Consider the following 19905-nt stretch of genomic DNA (forward strand, 5'->3'; position numbering starts at 1 on the left):
CTAAATTTATTACTTCAAGGTCAAACGAAAACGAATCATATGAACTTTTATTGCTCTTCAATAATGATCTAAGCGTTCCTGAAGTCATTTAATGTTGAAATCTTACAATGACTGTATGGTAATGATTACATTATCCACGCACCTGTGAAGCTGAAGACATTCATGGTCATGTTGATTGGAAAGGCTTTGCCATGCTCAAGTCATGATCCGTCTATTTTCACAAAAATCTCAAGAAGTCATGACTAAATTCTAACGTTTTAACTCTATTACTGAAACCATTGGGGTTTTTTTCAGAAAGATTCTATGCATGTATGATATAACATTTTCCAATTTCAAAAAAAAAAAAAAAGGAAGTTTTGTTACGGTACCCGATTTGTTACCAGTTTGTTTCTTTTGGTCGATCGTAAATCTTCTGTTTCCGCTCTGACAGATGTCTTATTAACCTGGGATCATTTTGGTGTTGAAATACTGCTCTCCCATGATGCCCAGGGATCACAGTTGGGTGTACAGACAACCAGTCGTTACTCTGATCGGAACTGGCTATGAGATCATTGTCATCCAATGCATCTGCCATACAATTTGAATGCAGTATTGGTGAGAGCGGATAATTGAATATGAATTTCCCCACCTGCCCACCGTATATCAAACTTGGGACCCGGAACCTCCTGCACCAGCGTCAAAGCCCTTAACCACTGGACCATGCCGCTCTTCGGATGCACACACCTGCCCAATGTGTACCATCTCTATTATATATTTGCTCCTTTGCCTTTGATAAAGATCCTGCTAGGATCGAAAGCTCAGGCCCCTAAAACTTTGAAATAAATTTGCTCCATGAAATAAATATGGATATTTGCTATAAATATGCGGCAAAAATAATATATATACCCAATTTAAATATGTGGTATGGCTGAGCCACCGACAACATTGGGTTGAAGAACCTTGGTGACAATGAGGTTGTCGTGCATGACCTAGCACTTCTGACCAGAGGGTGACGCACATCGAACGCAGACAGTGGGCGATCGTTGGCCTGATGACTGACATAAATAAATAGATTCCTAAAATATATAAAGTACAATGACAGGGTGGTACTCTAGCATTACTTGAATATGTTTGAAATTGAACCACATTATAACGCGTGAAAACATAGGATGTTTAAATTCATACACCCGTTATGAAAGACATCCCACACAGGGGGTGCAGATTTTAAATGGAGTCACCTATTCAGGTAACCTCATTTGAAATTCACATTCCTTTAATATGTGAAAGATTGAGGTCATGTCGTCCATAGGGGAGTATGGATCTCAACCGGAATAGCCCATTGTGAGCATATAATCATGATGTACTCCAGCAGACAGGATTTAGATCGAGCATATCGATAGAGCACATGTTCATTATAGTGTGGTACTGTGGCCAAGTATTTTAAATGTCAACATAGTCTAATTATTTGATATCCTAAATGTACTAGGGACTATATTTTCAAACGTAATATCTTACAAATATTAGTCACCTTTTTTAAAATTTAAAAACAGCAAGTCGAATAACTTTTTTTTAAAGTATTTTAAATTAAACTTCAACACTACTTAATTATTTCGCTTACCGGGAGCGCTTTCAAGGAACTTCCTTCGCATCAGCCGATGTTGTTAACTTTTTGGTTTCTAAAACATCATAGTTGGAACTAAAACGAAAGAAGACATTGTTAGAGCAAACTGTGGACATGGTTGTTTGGTGTGATCATTTATTAATTTTTCAAACAAAAAACAAAACAAAACAAACATTATATAATGTTCAATTTTTTGAACCTGGACATTACTAACAGCTATCACATTAATACATAAATTTTTTAAAGCTAACTTAAGATAGATTTTCGTTTCTATATCAAATTATTCATTTTTTCTGCTCTTTTGTGGTAATTTCTATTCTATAAACTGTACCTTTTGTGTGCAAATTGAGGGCACCAGTTACATACATTTTAAATCTAAATTAGCCAAACAATATGACTTATTCCTTACATTTCATGATGGAATTTTTTTGAAAATCGTCTTGCCATTTGTTAATAGTAGGCCTATTTTTTGTCTGATGTCATAATACCATTATACAAGTGTCTACCCCTTGTAAAGATGCTAACAAGTTTTAAAATAAATAGCGCCATCATTGTTCACTTTACTTAAAAATGACACAATTTTACATAACATCAAACAACCGCCTACTACGGTATTATAAATATAACTACTATATCATATAATACAAATTACAAGTTGCCGGCATCGATTCTGAAATCATAGCATTGGAAAGGATCTTATTAGACCTAAAGACTAGGACTGACGCTCATGCAAAACTAATTTTAACCACATTCTGGTTCTATTTCTGACAAAACCCCAGAAACAAAATAATCTATAACCCAATTAATTATATTCAAGGTTTATATTGCGGTCAGCATTCATATCTTCATTTTATTCTTAGCATTTTGCCTTTTAGCCTGTTAAATTATTGTTTGTAATTGTAATAGTACATAAAATTGCTGCCTCGTGGTGAATTTATGTCGACTTTTGAAGACTCAACACATTGGAAGTTGTATATACATGTAATTCGCATAGCAAATGGCAGCTTCGAACGAAACAAGCCTCTTGCACCAGGAAATAGATATGGTCCTTTTCCTGTATTGCCCAAGCGGATGTCGTGTTTAGACATCAAATTCCGAATAGACAACATGTTTTCAAATACAGGAAAACTCGCAATTTTAATCATATTTGATTATTATTTATAAACATCATAAATCTAAATTAAAACACGAACAACATACCAGTTATACAAGCAACTAAAATCAAAGTGATTAAAGAATCGCATTTTATTAGTTATTAGTTTACTACCTTTTAAAGCCATACACAATTGATATTTACAAAAGAGACTACCATACAATAAAAAATTCTGTCTCAGCATACATCATCAGACTAAAGATGATCCGGTATTATTATCTGTCTCAGCCTGCGGGTAGTAGACATCAAGTTATGGTCAATGAAACTATCATATGATTTAATGACAACTTACCTAAAAAAAGAAAGATCACTCAATTTGAATGACATTTTCATTCAGCATCAGTCATACCTTTCCCCAACTCCATGAGAACTACATGCCTATTGGTCCAAAAGAAGTTTTCATTATCAATTGGACCAATCAGCAACATTGTTAGAATAATTTCACCACACAAAACGATTAGGTGAATTATTTGCGAAGCTCCATTCTGATTGGAGATTAAAATAAAATTATCATGTAATTGACCAATCAGAGGCAATGTTAGATCGGCAGGTAGTGCTCAGGGGGTTAAAGGATGTCTTTGTTAATTTTAATTACTTATTGAAGAAACATGCACTCAAGCAGAACGTTGGAATAATGTCAGACGAACGATTTCCTACCTACCTCAGCATGATCAGGGATGGTTGATAATCCATCACTTTCTTTCAGCATTTCCTTTAGTCTTTATAGGAGAATGAAGGCTGTTTATTGCATCCTCGACCACGGTGTATTTCAATAATTATCATGTACCATAAGGGAAAATACCACCTTATAGTCACCATTTCTTAAAAAAACCCTTCAAGACAAAATGATAAACAAACAAACAAATAGAAGAGGGTAAATTTTGAAACCAATGAACCGTTAACCCTCGCGTACAATGTACTTACCCGGTTTAGTGCAATGGCTGTCATATGTTTAAAATTTGGTCTTTGTTTTTAGAAATCTGATATCTTTTAAAACTTGTTTTCAAAATTAAAATTAAAAAAAAGAAATACAAAACCTTTTTGTCTTTTCATTAAAGAAAAAAATGTTTCCGATTAGTATCAGTTATAAAGCAGCAACGAAATGAAATGCAGACACTATACGCTCCCAAAATCTCCCTTAGGAGAACGACAGAGCTATGGCTAAGCAGGAAATGCACGTTACGGTACACCTACAATCTAACGTGTAAAAGGAACACACGTCAGTGTCTGCTAGCGATGTTTTAATTTTAGAAGTCATCCAAAGTGTCAAATATTGGGCTAGTATGTTTAAAATTCATACACCCCCATGGAAGACATTACTTTAATCTCCGACGCGGGGTGGGGGTGTATATTCCAAAACGGAGTTACACAATCAGGTAAACCCATTTGAAATTCACTCTCCCTGTGTAGGAGATTAAGGTCATGTCTTCCATAGTGGGTGTATGGATTTCAACTGGAAAAGCCCATAGCCGGTATTTTAGTTTACAAATATATTTTGACTTGTCCGTGGAAACTGGAGATAACGAATTACGAATTTCAAACAACCGGTTGTCATCTTTTAGGCAATGTCAGTATTACATGTTGACTGATAAAAGAATATGAACAATATGGAAAATAACGGCACCCATTCCAATTCATTTCGAAAATATTTCAAGAGTGTCAACCTTGCTTAAGTTTTAGAAGTACATATGAGTTGAAATTTCAGAAATGTATGTTAAAACTCAACATACTTTCAGCCTTGACTTTATCAATGTAGAAGAGTACATACTGAACGAAGCTCGAATTTTTTACGCGTTACTTTAAAACACGTTTGAAGAACTGTGTCGATAGTTTCAGCGTGATGGTGACCTCCCGGGGGTGGCCTCTGAACCATTTAAAACACCTGTCCCCGATTGTGAGTGAACAGGTATTAATCTGACCTTGAAAGCGTTTATTGTTTGACCGACACAATATAAGATTATCGTAAGTGAAACTTACGATTTAAGTTTGAGTAAAACAATCGTAAGTGACACTACTTACGTTAGTCTTACAGGCGACGTTAAAACCGAACTTAAGCTGAATTTATACTCAATCGCTTTTGCAGAAAAGCGATTTTCACGCATGCTCAATGTTTACTTACATTTCCAGAGTGTCAAGCCGATCAATCGATTCAAATCGCCGAGGCAAAAACGACGTCGCTTTTGCAAGTTGAAAAAATCTCAACTTCCCTGCGATATCGCTTGACACGTGAATGCGTCAACCAATCATAAACAACCATCTGGACCTATTATTTTGCTTATTAATTTACCTCTCTCGATTATTAATTTTTGGTGATGAATTAATTCAAAGCAATAATTATTGACAGCAACTGATGTTTTAAAAATGTATTTTGTGGCATTTAGAATATTTTAATTGTCGTCTGCAATCGCTATCGCCGTGATAAGTATAAATGCAAAAGCAACGAGCGATGCATCGCAAAATTCGGCGATTGCCCATCGCTTTTAAAAGCGTTTAATCGCAATCGCTCGGCGATTGAGTATAAATTCAGCTTAATGATATCCTATTTCATTAACTAAAACATAATGAATCAACTTGATCAATAATGATTTTAAGAAGGTGTTGCCGTGTGCACTTTCAAAATTTATCACAATCTCAATTTCGCCAAAAATGTCACTTACGATGGTCTTATATTGTCTTCACTGTGTAACCGGTTCTTTGAAACATATCAACAAATATTATTTTATCTCTTTTGTTTTCTCAACAGATGTAAATGAATGTTCAAATGGTGAACACAACTGTCACCAGTTTGCCAATTGTGTCAACACATATGGCTCCTTTGAGTGTACCTGTAGAAGAAATTATGCCGGCAATGGAACTCATTGTATACCAATTGGTAAGTTCTGTCCTACGTGAGCATAGTAAACATGGTAAAACGGATAGTCCAGTTATGCATTAAAAGTTTATTGATACCGTTATTGTTATTACAGAGTTACCCAGAGAGATTGACTTATCCTAACACCGTTACAGCAACGTTGTACCTTAAAGCCACTCTGTCAGTATATCAAATTCAAAAGCATCAACTGATGATATTATCAGATATAAACTTATCAATTTCACGCTTCGCTCTGCATTCTTTCATTACATACTTCACTTCCAATTCAGCGTTAAGATATTTATCACATAAATCACATGAAGTATTGCTTATTCACCAAGGTTGTTTGATGTGATCATTTATTACTTTTTCTAACAAAACATTATTATAATGTTTAATTTTAAACCTGAGTACCAAAAGCTATCACAATAATAAACAGTATAATACACATAATAAATTATTTTGTAGCAATTTTGAACACAGATTATCATTTCTATATCAATTTATTCATCTTTTTCTGCTTTTTTGTGATAATTTTAATTCTATAAAGTGAACATTTGTATGCAAATTGAGGGCGCTATTTTCATTATTTCAAACTTAAATTAGCCAAATAATATGAGTTATGCCTTACATTTCATGATCAAAAGTTTTTTGAAAATTCAAGTGGCTACCCCTTGTAAAGATTTTAGATAAATAGCGCCATCATTGTTCAACTTTTCTTAAAAGTGACTCGTTTTACATGTCATCAAACAACCGTCACTGGAATAAAAATGCATCTTTTATTAGTCACGAAATGGGCATAACGTTACAAGTTGGTAATTTCAAGACCTCATGGCTACTGCGTTGATGTTCCTTGTTTAACATGCATCTTTACAAGCCAGCAGTATGGCCTTTGTGAATGCCCCATTGTGCACGGTGTGCCCCTTCAAAAAGACAATTTATGGCTTGCAGAATGCTCCATTCGCAAAGATGTAATGAACAGGTGCGGAAATTGACATTAGACATGTCTCTAAACTACCAACTTAAGACGAGCAGGACAATTTTGGAATAGTTTCCATCTTTAACACCTCTGTTGACATGATTGACATAGGCGGTACAAATTTACAGTACGCCCTCCTTTTTGGGGACTAGATAGGAAAAATCCGATGTACAGCGGATGAATTTGGGGGAACTTTTCATCAAAACTGTAAAATAATGGTAGAAAACATGTCATTTCTGCATGTTACTCTGAAATTGTCATATTTTTGGCTACACACCTTGGTATTTTCAGTGATTTTTAAGCACTTTTTTTTCAAATATTCCCTCTTTTTCAAGCACTTCTTAGCTCTGATTAGTTTGAGACTGTGAAAGTAATCACTGTTTCATAATAGCTTCATTTATTCTCTATAAATCAAAGTTCTGATTGTAAAATTAACTTATTTTCACCTACCATTGACCATGAAAATTGTTTCAACACCAAATTCTGTCCTTATAAGTTTAAAAATAAACACCTAATCGTTTTCCCGCCATTTCATGGCTCATAATATTATTGCAATACAATTTATCTGCAATGAGTTGATCCATATCATTGGTATGTCCGCCAAGACGATACAAATAGGATGTTTGGTTAAGAAACAGATATCCGATTAAACACTCATCTTTAATGGACGATTAATAACATACCTTTCCCGCGCTGCAGTAAGTGCAGACAACGATAATTATACAGAAAATATTGAAATTTGTGTGAAAATAGGTCATGGCATTTTGTAAAATTTGTAAATTTCCTGCTTATATTATCTGGAATGTAAGTAAAAATCCCATTGAAATAAGTACAAACATGCTTATGATTGGTTCAAAATTGAGTATTTTATGAATTTGTTAGTGATGTGTTGTTACAGCGTCTTGTAGTTTGTAATTGATCTCACCTATAACCCACGCTTTCCGGTTTAAAACAAGATGTTGTTCGTCTGTATCCAAAATAAGACGGAGGATGAACGGGTCAAGTGAATTAACAGTTTTACATCATTTTAAGGAATATTTATGATGACATGGTAATATGAGCATAACGTCTTAGCACGAAAGTGTTCGTTACAAAATTAGACCTATACCAATACTTCTGTTCTTTGAACATAATTGACATCCGAATATCGAATATGAAACTTACGGTATAATAATTTAAGCGGCTCTTTTATTATTGTGACCGATCCATATCTAAAAAAGGACAGAACCTGTTTAACCTGGCATTGCAATATCGCGTAAAAAATCTTATTACCGTGTTTTAACTTCCATAAAAATGCAAGAAAGCATAAACATTTCCCCCTTCTTGATCATAGTACGTACCAACCTTGCGCGCGCACAATTGAAGTATATTCTTGACTCTACGTGCAAAATGAAAAGTATCCTTCAAAGAGAACGGCATAGGTCAGTTGTAATAATCGTTGCATATAATGCTAATTGAGCAAGAACATTTATTAGATGAGCACTAAAAAAGTTGTTTACAAAATGTTAACAAAATTATAAAAGTAATTGGTAGGCTATTTTACTTGATACAACTAGTGCATTAACAATGTCACATCGTTGCTTTCGGCTACAATGGCTCATTATGTAAAAATGCCCAGAAGAGATGTCAGAAATGGACCAAATGCTTCTTTTATTACGTGATGAGACATTGTTCTTGACTCTTTATCAATGGTAAGCCGTGCCTCTGAGAAACAAAATGTGCTTAGCTAATGATATTCTGTAGTTTGTTGGTAAACAGGTGCACCCCGACATACACATAGGCGTAAATGCTAGGGCATTGTAAAGGATAACCCATCTGATATACTCTTGTATCTCATTCAGATCAAACCACTTGTGCAGACAGACCTTGTTTCCCAGGTGTTGAATGCTACAATACTTTCCTTGGGGTTGATCACCTTGATTTCTCGCAAGTATCGGTTGTAAAGATGTACCAGTGTGGAAACTGTCCTCCTGGCTTTGCCGGTGATGGCGAGAACTGCTACGGTATGTGTATTCTGATTATAATAGACCTCAGGTATTATAAGCATCTCCTGTCTAGAATCTCAATAGAATATATTATCGTACCCTCGAGAGAATAAACGATATTATAAACGAATGGGTGATGTATTCCAGCAGACAGAACAACTAACACCAATTCTTATTATCATGAATACAGTACCCAGCAAACACAAACATGTTTTAAAAACGTTTTAAATAAGGTATATATTGGGTTTTGGTCAGGTAAAAACGTTTTAATGACATTAAATGTCGGTTATATAATTATAAAGGTCATGAAAACATTTTAAAACATGTATTAAAACACACTACAGCAATATTTTCAAAATGTTTTCAAAATGTTATTATAAACTATTTTGTTGCAAACATTTTTTGCCAAATATTTTGTCAACACATTATGTTAAAATATTTTCAGTAGGTTATCAAAAAATGTTTTTGTGAAAATGTTTTATACTCATAATATACCCTATATATAACCCGACCGTTACACGTTTCTGACAACCTTTTATAACCTAATGATGTCGAAAACGTTTTGTGTTTGCTCTGTACTTATTTTGAGTATGTTTCGTAGCAGTTTGGGAACGCTTTAAGAAATTTGATCAAATAATATCTGAAGATGGTAATGTAATACATAATACATAACAATTTAACCATTAACTTATTTCAATAAAAAATTTTTATTCAGATATAAATGAATGTCTTACCGGTCAACACGATTGCCATCAACGAGCTAATTGTGTAAATACCGAGGGGAGTTATCAATGTGTATGTCAAGAAGGATACGCAGGAGATGGCAAAGTCTGTGTAAGATTGGGTGAGTAAAACCTTGTTTCTTCCTCCCTTACTCCTCATCTCCTCATGTGTTCCTTTTTTGAAAATTTTTGTTTTTCAATCACATGAAGGCGCTATACTTTGCTGGGATTCTGATTTCAAGAATATTGTTTTCATTGTTTTTGAAAAGGCGAGTCAAAATCCTAGCTTACTCAAGCAGTGAATGAACTCAAGACTCAAGACAAAATGTAATACGTGGAAATCAGCGTTTACTATTATGTAACGTGTCATATCAAAAGGAGACACTTTTGGGCAGGTTATCAATTTTGAGTGTTTTACATATCTTAAATAAAGAGATATTGTGCTCCACAACACCGTTTTTCCTATTGAAATCGGACATTCCAAAGCGAAGATATTGAGTTTGTAAGTTATGGTATTATAAAATTAGAAATTGAGATAGCGGCCTTTAAAAATATTATTGCAATGTTGAGAATAGCAATGACCTTCAGAAATGTCTGAAAAAATGCAAGATACCAGTTATATTCCGGTCTAAAACTATCAGACGATAATAAACATGAATAACATCACAAATTTGCAACAAACCCAAATTCTGAAAAAATCACCCCAGGCAGATGTTTTTTTGCTATTTCTCCATTTACGATCCAGTCCAAAGTGTCTCCTTTTGATATGACACGCCATATATCATGTTTATCATATTTCATTTCCAGTATTCCGTAATAGTCTGATAGTCCATGTCTCCTGTCTATTCTTTGCATCCATAACATTGTCGTCTCCAAGTCTATCCGAAGAGAGCGTTACAACACGATGATGCCGATATCCCCGTTAATTATTAATGCAGTGTAAAATTATTATCATTGTGTTATATACTTCGACAATCATCATACTAATTTATTTTATTTTATTTTATCTATTTCTTATTTAATGTGACCAATCAATGCACTGACACTGTTCTCCCTTGGTTCCCAGGTGGGAACCAAGGTGTTTCGACATTTATGTGAAAAACCGACAAGAACTTGAAAGAGACCTAAGTTGTTTCAGTAGTTAATGCTGCATGTCTTAATGCCTTTTACTGGAAAACGAAGTGTGCCAAAATTTACATCATGTACTTCATTTTATAAAGTCATTGTCTTCCCAGCGGTTATAATACAATGTGTAACAGTAAATATTGTTATTGCCTTCATACAATAACAACATTGTTTTGCTGACCTTTGAACTCTCTTTCCAGATGGAAGACAATGTAGCGATCGTCCCTGCTTCCCACTGGTAGAGTGTACAGATCGTGAGCTACGAGATATACTGAGATCACCTAACTGGAGATCACTGAGCATCATCAAGCTCTTCCAATGCGGTGCTTGCCCACAGGGATATGAGGGAGATGGCGAGGTCTGTAGAAGTAAGTTAATGAAGACACATGCTAATGATAAAGGGCAGAATGTTACCAAGTATGTGCAATTTACATAATGCACTGTCTTTTGTTTTTTTGTTTTGTTTTGATGCATGTTTGCCCCAGGATGTTTGCAGTTTTGTTACTCTTTTTAGTATGACTAATATCGAGTCTCACGGTTGTTTGATGGGATCATTTATTAGTTTTTCAAACAAAACATCATGTATAACCACATTTTAGGCTTAAACAGCTAAAAGTGATATCGTGCTAATGCATACAGATGTTTTTGAGTCGTTCTCAACTTCAATTTCCCCTCTTTTTTAAAATTATTCACTTTTATAGTATTTTTTAAAGCTTTTTCGGATATAAAATGTATCCATTAATGACAAAATTGGTGGCGCTATTTAGTTACTGGTAATTAGCCTTTCAAGCTTTTAATACAAATAATTCCTTTTATTGTTTGATAAAATATGTTTATAAAATTTCCTTGTTGCTTGTTTCACCTATTCCAGCTGTTTTAATGGCGGTATTAATCATCTAACCCTTGCAAATAAAGAAATATGATTTAGGATAAATAGCGCCATCTATAGTTTGCATTTAGTTAATAATGAAACCAATTCTATATACATCAAACAGCCGTGGTCTGTAGTCGAAGGGCAGGACATTCTCAATGTGAATTAGACTTTTAAAATAAAAAAAATAAAAAAACCTTCCATGTCAAAGTGTGGGCCCTTTTTAAATGCCCATTGGTATCAATGTATACAATGGGTTATTATAGTTGAAATGCATACACCCCCTATTATATGGAAGACATCCAGGTTCCAAATGGAGTCACCCATTCAGGTTATCCCATTTGAAATTCGCACTCCCAGTGTGGAAGATTAAGGTCATGTCTTCCATAGGGTGTGCATGGATTTCAACTGGATAACCCAATGCAAAGTTTTTTAGCTACAAACATTTTACTACTACATAAGCTAACCACATTATGCAGATAGATATTGGTTTCAAAGGTTACAATGACGATATTTAAACAAGCCATGGATGTAATTGATCTCATCAAAAATTAGGAAATGTTTCACGGAAGTGTATTAAATCATAATATGCACACAGATTTGACAATTTGAAACCAATATAGGCGTGTGTTTCTTCAAAATATGTTATTTCCTCGTTTGAATACATATCATATGATATCTTGTCTTGAAGAAACCACTTTTCCTCCTGACAATCAAGAAAATACAAGGAACAGAAAAGGGTACATCAGATTATATCAGTTTGGCATCCCTCTCATCAACGTCATTGTAGTAATTCAATACTCTTATATTATATAACACAAAACCTTTTCCCAATAGAGCAAATCCCACATTTGCATCTATTGTTTAACTCGAGGGTTTGATAAAAACTGCCTGTATTCTGAATACTGTCAGTTTGTTTGTTTGTAACCATTGATGTTTTATTTTCCGTCAGATATAAATGAATGCCAGCGAGGAATTGACAACTGTCACCGATATGCAAATTGTATTGATAACCCTGGTAGCTTCACATGTGAATGTAGCAATGGATATGCTGGCGATGGCAGGACTTGTATTCGATTAGGTAAGAGGAAGTGAATACATGTATCAGATGCCACTTACAAAGAGAAGAGAAGAGAAGAGAAGAGAAGAGAAGAGAGAGAAGAGAGAGAGAAGAGAAGAGAAGAGAAGAGAAGAGAAGAGAAGAGAAGAGAAGAGAAGAGAAGAGAAGAACAGAGAAGAGAAGAGAAGAGAAGAGAAGAGAAAGAGAAAGAAGAGAAGAGAGAGAAGAGAAGAGAAGAGAAGAGAAGAGAAGAGAAGAGAAGAGAAGAAAAAAGAAGAGAAGAGAAGAGAAGAGAAGAGAAGAAAAAAGAAAAAAAAAAAAAAGAAAAAAGAAAGAAAGAAAGAAAGAAAGAAAGAAAGAAAGAAAGAAAGAAAGAAAGAAAGAAAGAAAGAAAGAAAGAAAGAAAGAAAGAAAGAAAGAAAGAAAGAAAGAAAGAAAGAAAGAAAGAAAGAAAGAAAGAAAGAAAGAAAGAAAGAAAGAAAGAAAAAGAAAGAAAGAAAGAAAGAAAGAAAAAAGACAGACGTAAACTTCGATGAAAAAATAGCAAAAAGTAAATAAATAAGAGTAAGAGATTCGTTAATTGTCGGAAAAGACGAAGCAGTCAGATTTGATAACCTTTGCCTGTTACTTTTCTTTGCGATTCCAGATGGCCGAAGTTGCGCGGACAGACCATGTTTCCCCAATGTAGTCTGCCAAGATGTTCCATTGCGGCGAATTTTGAGCTCTCCAGATTGGCAGAGCCTTCGTATCATCAAGTTATACCAATGTGGAGAATGTCCAGAGGGTTATGAAGGCGACGGAGAGACTTGTAGTGGTAGGTAACAATTTTATAAAACTTCGTGAAGTCTGGCCAATAAAAACTTTAACCACTCAAGCTATACCAATAAACCTATGTGTCTAAAGTACCATGAACACAGTGGACATGTTTATTCCGACAGAAGAGCAATATTGTAATCTGCAGCTCCCAACTTCCGGACTTTTACTAATATCTCTCAGTAGTATTGTCAAATGTTGGAAATGAGTCAGGCAGCATTTGTAATCTACTTCATGTGTTCAGTGACATTTGAAGGAACACCTTTTAACTTGGTGTCAAATTCTCAATTGCGATTTTCACCCCAAGGGGGTGTTTTTTCAAAATGGTATATAGTAGTTGGTATGCCACACCTTGGTGTTTAACACCCTTTTGGGTTTTTAAGAATAAAACACATTCGTGAACATGGTGAATGCATTCCTGATCTTACAACCTTGCCGCGATTAAATTTCCAATATGAGAAAGTACAGTAGCTCCCGATTCCCGATATTTAACGTGTCCTGTAAATAACATAAAGGCTCAATTAAATTTGAAATATAATATCTTTCCACAACTCGTGATACACGAGTATCATTAATTTTAATTATAAAATATTAATTATAATAACATAATAACTTCTATTTTCTCTTATAGATGCCAATGAATGCCTTACTGGTGAACATAACTGTCACAGGGATGCAAGATGTATTAATGAAAGAGGTGCTCACAGATGTGAATGCAGAGACGGATTTATCGGCGATGGTGTCAATTTTTGCGTTCCAATTGGTAAGACAATACAATATGGCTTCTTTTAATGTTGATGTTTTCAACGCAACAGTTTAAAAAGAGAGTCCTTTATACAATGTTAGATGAATTTGATTCTGGTTTTTGGCGGCACGAACCCTCTTTGTAAAGCTAAAGGGTACACAATGTTTTATATCTAAATCAATATATTATTGAAAAATAACATTTTGATGTTTTGCAAAAGTTCATTCTACAAATCATATACTGTGAAAACTTACTTGATTTATTGTTGTTAATGCGTTATGGACGTTTTACAAAGGTGTTGTTTTTTCAGCTTTCTTTACAACATCACTCAAGACCCACAGAACCTACAAACATATATCTGTGATATTTGAATTCTTCTACACACTCGCTATGAAAAATTGATCAATGCAATTTTTGCCAAAGCTCACTACCATTCGCAAGGTCTTCTGAACTACCAAATCGTAATGCGCCATATTGTCTTTTAACTTTCAGACCCAACCCAATGTTCAGATAACCCATGTTTCGACAATGTTCCATGTAGAAATCTCCCACTGGATAGAAACACTATCGATTACAGGACTGTTACACTTGTGAAACAATATGAATGCGGTAATTGTCCACCTGGCTACACGGGAGATGGAGAAAATTGCAGAGGTAGGTACTACAGTATTCACAGCGCCCTCTAGAGCTCGTATTTTTTAATGTTTACTCGGTGTCGTTCCTGCAGTGTGATATGGTTGTAAATACCATCTAAACATCTCAAAAATGTAACTAACTCCCCTTAAATAATGGCCATTATTCAAAAAGGGCTATTGTATTACAAATCTGTAAAATGCTTCGGAAGCAGAATTAATTCCTGCGCATTTTGACACCTCATTTGATATGATAGCCCAGAAAACAATAAAACACCGGTCAATTTAATGTAGTGAGGTCCAGATTGACTTTATTATTTGTGTCACCTTTTAAACATTAAACTTTTTAAAACATTGTTACATATAATACAAAAACACTCAGATTTCCTTCCATTATACTGAATACAAAATCAATACAATTTGCAACTTTCAAATCTTGGGTTATATTGATTTGAATGTACGCTGTGACGTAAATTACTTAGTCAATTGCTAAAAATGAGGTGTCAAAATGTGCAGAAATAAATTCTGCTTCCAAGGCATTTTACAGATTTGTAATACAATCGTCCGTTTTTGAACAATGGTCATTATTTAAGGGGGTTAGTTATTTTTTTGAGATGTTTATATAAATCAGGCGTAGTATTGAAAACAATGAGGTTATGGCTCACAATGGTTGTTTATGAATAAACGCTTTGGACATAGATTGTACAAAATTAGTACTCTCAAACAAAAGTTATGCATGTGTCAAGCCACCATTTCACGCTTTCAATCCGTCTATATTTCCGTCAGGAAAATGAACATAGTTTATAAAAGTACGACTATTTTAAAGAATGAATTATAGATTGAGTGCATACATGGTATAGTTATGTTGTGCAGTTACATTATACACATACCGATAAAATGAGATTGTTCTTAAAATAATTGGAAAAGAAGTTAAAGTACCTGATTGCAGTGTGTTTTTAAAAAGTATCAGGTTAGGATTAGGTTAAGAGCTTGAATAAGATATGATTTGGATGAAAAATTTGTGTAAGGGTTATAACAATGTTTGAATTAAAGACCATGCACCTGTAACTACTATCCAAATTGTTTGATACCTTAGTATTTTTTTTGAAGATGTAATTATGACATTTAAGTAACGGTAGGGATACTCTAAATACCATAGAATTTAGGGCATGTTATTAAAGATGCTTAATTACTGTTTCTTTGTGTTTTAGATGTAAATGAATGTCTTACCGGAGCTCATGATTGCCACCGATTTGCCACCTGCTATAATACCGTAGGAAGCTATGAATGTAGATGTAATAATGATTACCTGGGAGATGGAAGAATCTGTATTCCTATCGGTAAGATTCACAGTATATCAACTCCATGGGCACTACTGTCTTAGGCTTTCTAAAGGGTCCTTGATTGGTCATGACATGATGTAATCATGTGAATCATCTGAATGACCAATCAAAATAGAGCTTTTAAATCTCTTTTATATTAAGCTGAATCACCATCAACTCTTCTGCCTATTCTTTATCATATCACTGATTGGCTCAATGCACGAATATGTACGTCATGTAACCAATCAGAATAATTCTTAAAGGCTGATAATTCGGCCGGTAGTGCAACTGCATACAGGGGTATGCTAAATGCTTTCACGTACCTGTATTGCTCATTTATAGTAGGCATAGTACGACGAACGTATAAAGTACATCTTACCAAAGTGGACCACTTGAAATCGTTTAACCGCAAAGAAAACATAAGCACATGATCAGTGAAATTTAAGTTAATCCATGTACATGCTAATATAAAGAAAGAGTTTTACACCTTTTAACCTCTTTTGTCTGGAACAGTTCAGTCACCAGTAAATATTTCCTGCAATACTGCATGTTTAAATATCATTGATATGAATTATTATTATCATATGTAGATCGAACAACCTGCGCCAACCAACCATGTTTCCAGGGTGTCCGCTGTACCAATGTCTTCCCCAACTTTGCTGACATCGATCCAAGACGAACCACCATCATCAAACTCTACCAATGTGGTCCGTGTCCTCCAGGCTACACCGGTGATGGAGAAAGATGCGAAGGTAAGAAAACCGTTGGTTTTAGTATTTTGTCATGAAACCACACCGGTGCGAATATGCACGTGAAACGTTCGCTATCCTGAAAAATGGGGTGTGCAACATCAGGTAAATAAAATTCGGAAACATAACTTCGTTTACATTACCCTCTTCGAATTTCTGTTATGAGCGTTACTTGGAATATATATGCAAGCTCCAACCGATGTCTTTGAACTATCGATCATCGTAGTACTGTCATTGAACCATCATGCCAGTAAAATTAACTTTCTTTTTGGGGTGGGTTTTTATAAAACCATTTCATTAAGAAATAATAATTATTATGCTGCAGTTTGAAATAATATAGCCATATTGAAACATCATCGTTCATCATTATATTTGTGGATCGTCCAAGTAAATAGATGAAGTAAAATAAATATTTAAATTGTTCATCTGGACTTACTGCTTATGCCTGCTACAACATCACGTCTCATCCAAAACGCATCTTTAGGCCTAATGGGCTGGTACTGAAATGTAGGTTTTTGACCTGTCATGTACCTACGACTCAGCCATCAAAAAGTTCAGTGTCGACTCTCCCTTGACATCGATCCAACTGGATCACGGGTCAACATTTCAGCGCCAGCCCATTGGGCCTGAATAGCCAGCTCGGATGAGACGTGATACTGTAGCCAGCATAAACTGCAAGTCCAGATGAACAATTGGAATATTTATTTTACTTCATCATTCATCATGTTCATCAAGCCATAACACTTATATTCTAACATTGTCTGTTTTGTTTTTCAGATATCAATGAGTGTCTTACAGGAGACTATGCATGTGATCGTAATGCCCGATGTGTTAACACAATTGGTAGCTACAGATGCGACTGTAACGAAGGCTTCGTCGGCGATGGACAGACATGTATTCCACTTGGTAAGTTTGTAAACACGTGCCTAGTGGTGCATTTCCCGCCAAAATGTTATAGAGTACAGATTTTTGTCAATTTCGTTTTAATGCATTCATCTTAAATATAGAGTTATTTACATATTACAGATCCAACGACATGCCGAGACAGACCATGTTTCTTCTCACGTGAATTTGGTGCTGCGGAATGTACAGATGTTCCACTACAGCAAGCGTATAACCCCAGTCTATTGGCATTCTTGGAAGAAGTTAAATTATACAGATGCGGTAATTGTCCGCTAGGATTTACAGGAGACGGCGAAACCTGTGATGGTAAGTTCAGCTGAAATAACATGAAGCAACAAAATCCACCGAATGAGAGAGATCATTTATCAAGATTCATCGTAAGTCATTGGTAGCAATCGCTCGTTGATGGCCACTGTAATAATTTATTTCCAAACCGTGTTAAGTCCACAAACACATGTTTCTTATTTACCTGTACGATATTGCAATGGGTTGTGAACGTACAGTAACAATACTCTGTGTGGCCTTTGGTTCCCAAATGACAACAATAGTCTGCATATTGTTAACCAGCATTTTGTGGTAAAAGACAGCTTGTTGATGGAACAACTCATTGTTGCTAATGTCAAACTTGTCAAAGTAATTGTGATTGTATCACACTAAATGAAAAACATGTGGTTGTGGACTTCCCAGCAAACACAAAACGTTTTCGACATCATTCGCAAACGGTTATAAAAGGTTGTCAGAAAATGTTTAAATGTCGGGTTATATAAAGGGTACATTAATGGTATAAAACGTTTTCATAACATTAAATAACATTTGTTGGTAATTTGCTGCACAGCAAATACAAATGTTTTACAGAAAACATTTAAATGTCGGGTTATATAAAGGGTATAAAAACGTTTTAATAACATTCCAAAAACATTTTTGAAAACTTGGTACAAATCATTCTAAACAGAATGTTATTTGGGGGTTGAAAAAATATTTTACAAAAAACGTTTGCCCAAAATATTGACAATAACGTTTTTTAAATGTTATTAAAACGTTTTGTAAAAAACATTTAAGAACATTTCTGTGTTTGCTGGGTCCAAATATTTCAACATAATGTTATTTAAATGTTGATAAAATATTTGGCCAAAAATGTTTGCAAAAATAGTTTACAATGACATTTCGAAAACATTTTAAAAATATTGTTGTAGTGTGTTTTCATACAAAACGTTTTAAAACGATTTCATGACCTTTATATAACCCGACATTTTAATGTTATTAAAACGTTTTTACCTAAACCCAAACCCAAAATATAACTTTTAAAAACGTTTTTGTATTTGCTGGGTTAACACGGTTTGGAAATAAGCGCTTCATATAATTATTGAGTATGGATACGGATCAACAAAGTTCACCAATACATTGAATAATCAAGTATGCCATAATTAAAATCAAATAAAATTAATAAATAAAATCCCATTATAAAGTTGTGACTTTGAATTGAAATGGAATTAAAGCTCCTTATAGCCATGTCACTAGTAGCAATGAAAGCATTTGTCGCTGAGTGTGTTGATTACGATCAGAAGAACCTCATTTGGCTTAAAATGGTACAAAAATATTTGATCTGAAATGTTTAAAGTACACTGACAATTATGCGCCATATTTGTAAAAATATACCAAGTCATTCGCTATTAATAAATTGCATAATTACACGTTTTTCATAGCATATAGGACTCTTGTACAGGCTGAATAATGCATGCCAAGTAATTCTATTTTTTTGGCCGACAACTGTGAAGATGATATTGCTGCTAACTTGTACCTTACCTTCTAACTTAAATAAGAGGTTTGTTACTTTTTATTTCAGATGTTGACGAGTGTCGTCAAGGAACGGATGATTGTCATCCCAATGCGCATTGTGTCAATACAATCGGTAGCTATAGATGCGAATGTAACATAGGTTATGCAGGAGATGGACGCATATGTATTCCAGTTGGTAAGTGGCCTGTTTGCTTTACGTTTGACAGTCAGTTAATTAATGAACATTGTGAAGGGTAACCTGTAAAGAAAAAAGTTCCACAGGGTTTTATGGACAGTGGCGGATCCATTGTTCATGTTGTTTTCAAATTAGTCACAACTGGTGCTGGACTGAACCTAGATCACGGTTGTTTGATGGTATGTAAATCTGTATTAATTTTTAAGCAAAGTTGAACACTGATGGCGCTATTCATCTTAAATCTTGTGCGTAGGGGTTGACACTTGTATAATGGCATTAAAACATCAAAAAATGAGTAACATATAGCAAGGAAATTTTCAAACTACTTGAAATGAAAGGAATAACTCATATTATTGGGCTAAATACAATTTAAAAGATAAGTAAATAGCGCCCTCATATGATAGAAAACATCTTTCAAAGCTA

The 19905-nt window shown here is 34.6% G+C and overlaps 1 protein-coding gene across 1 annotated transcript in view; it reads left to right on the plus strand.

Moving 5' to 3' along the window:
* The window catches only part of LOC140140044 (uncharacterized), a 110740-nt gene that overhangs the window by 80592 nt on the left and 10243 nt on the right, over positions 1-19905 (plus strand). Inside the window, exons 9-21 of the mRNA XM_072161855.1 lie at positions 5497-5625; positions 8425-8586; positions 9284-9412; positions 10616-10783; positions 12239-12367; positions 12993-13160; positions 13791-13922; positions 14397-14558; positions 15748-15876; positions 16449-16610; positions 17385-17513; positions 17634-17816; positions 19354-19482. Coding sequence (XP_072017956.1) covers positions 5497-5625; positions 8425-8586; positions 9284-9412; positions 10616-10783; positions 12239-12367; positions 12993-13160; positions 13791-13922; positions 14397-14558; positions 15748-15876; positions 16449-16610; positions 17385-17513; positions 17634-17816; positions 19354-19482 — 1911 coding nt within the window. The remainder of the gene's footprint in view (positions 1-5496; positions 5626-8424; positions 8587-9283; positions 9413-10615; positions 10784-12238; positions 12368-12992; positions 13161-13790; positions 13923-14396; positions 14559-15747; positions 15877-16448; positions 16611-17384; positions 17514-17633; positions 17817-19353; positions 19483-19905) is intronic.

The sequence above is a fragment of the Amphiura filiformis genome, chromosome 18 (assembly GCF_039555335.1).
Source record: "Amphiura filiformis chromosome 18, Afil_fr2py, whole genome shotgun sequence".
Taxonomy (NCBI): domain Eukaryota; kingdom Metazoa; phylum Echinodermata; class Ophiuroidea; order Amphilepidida; family Amphiuridae; genus Amphiura; species Amphiura filiformis.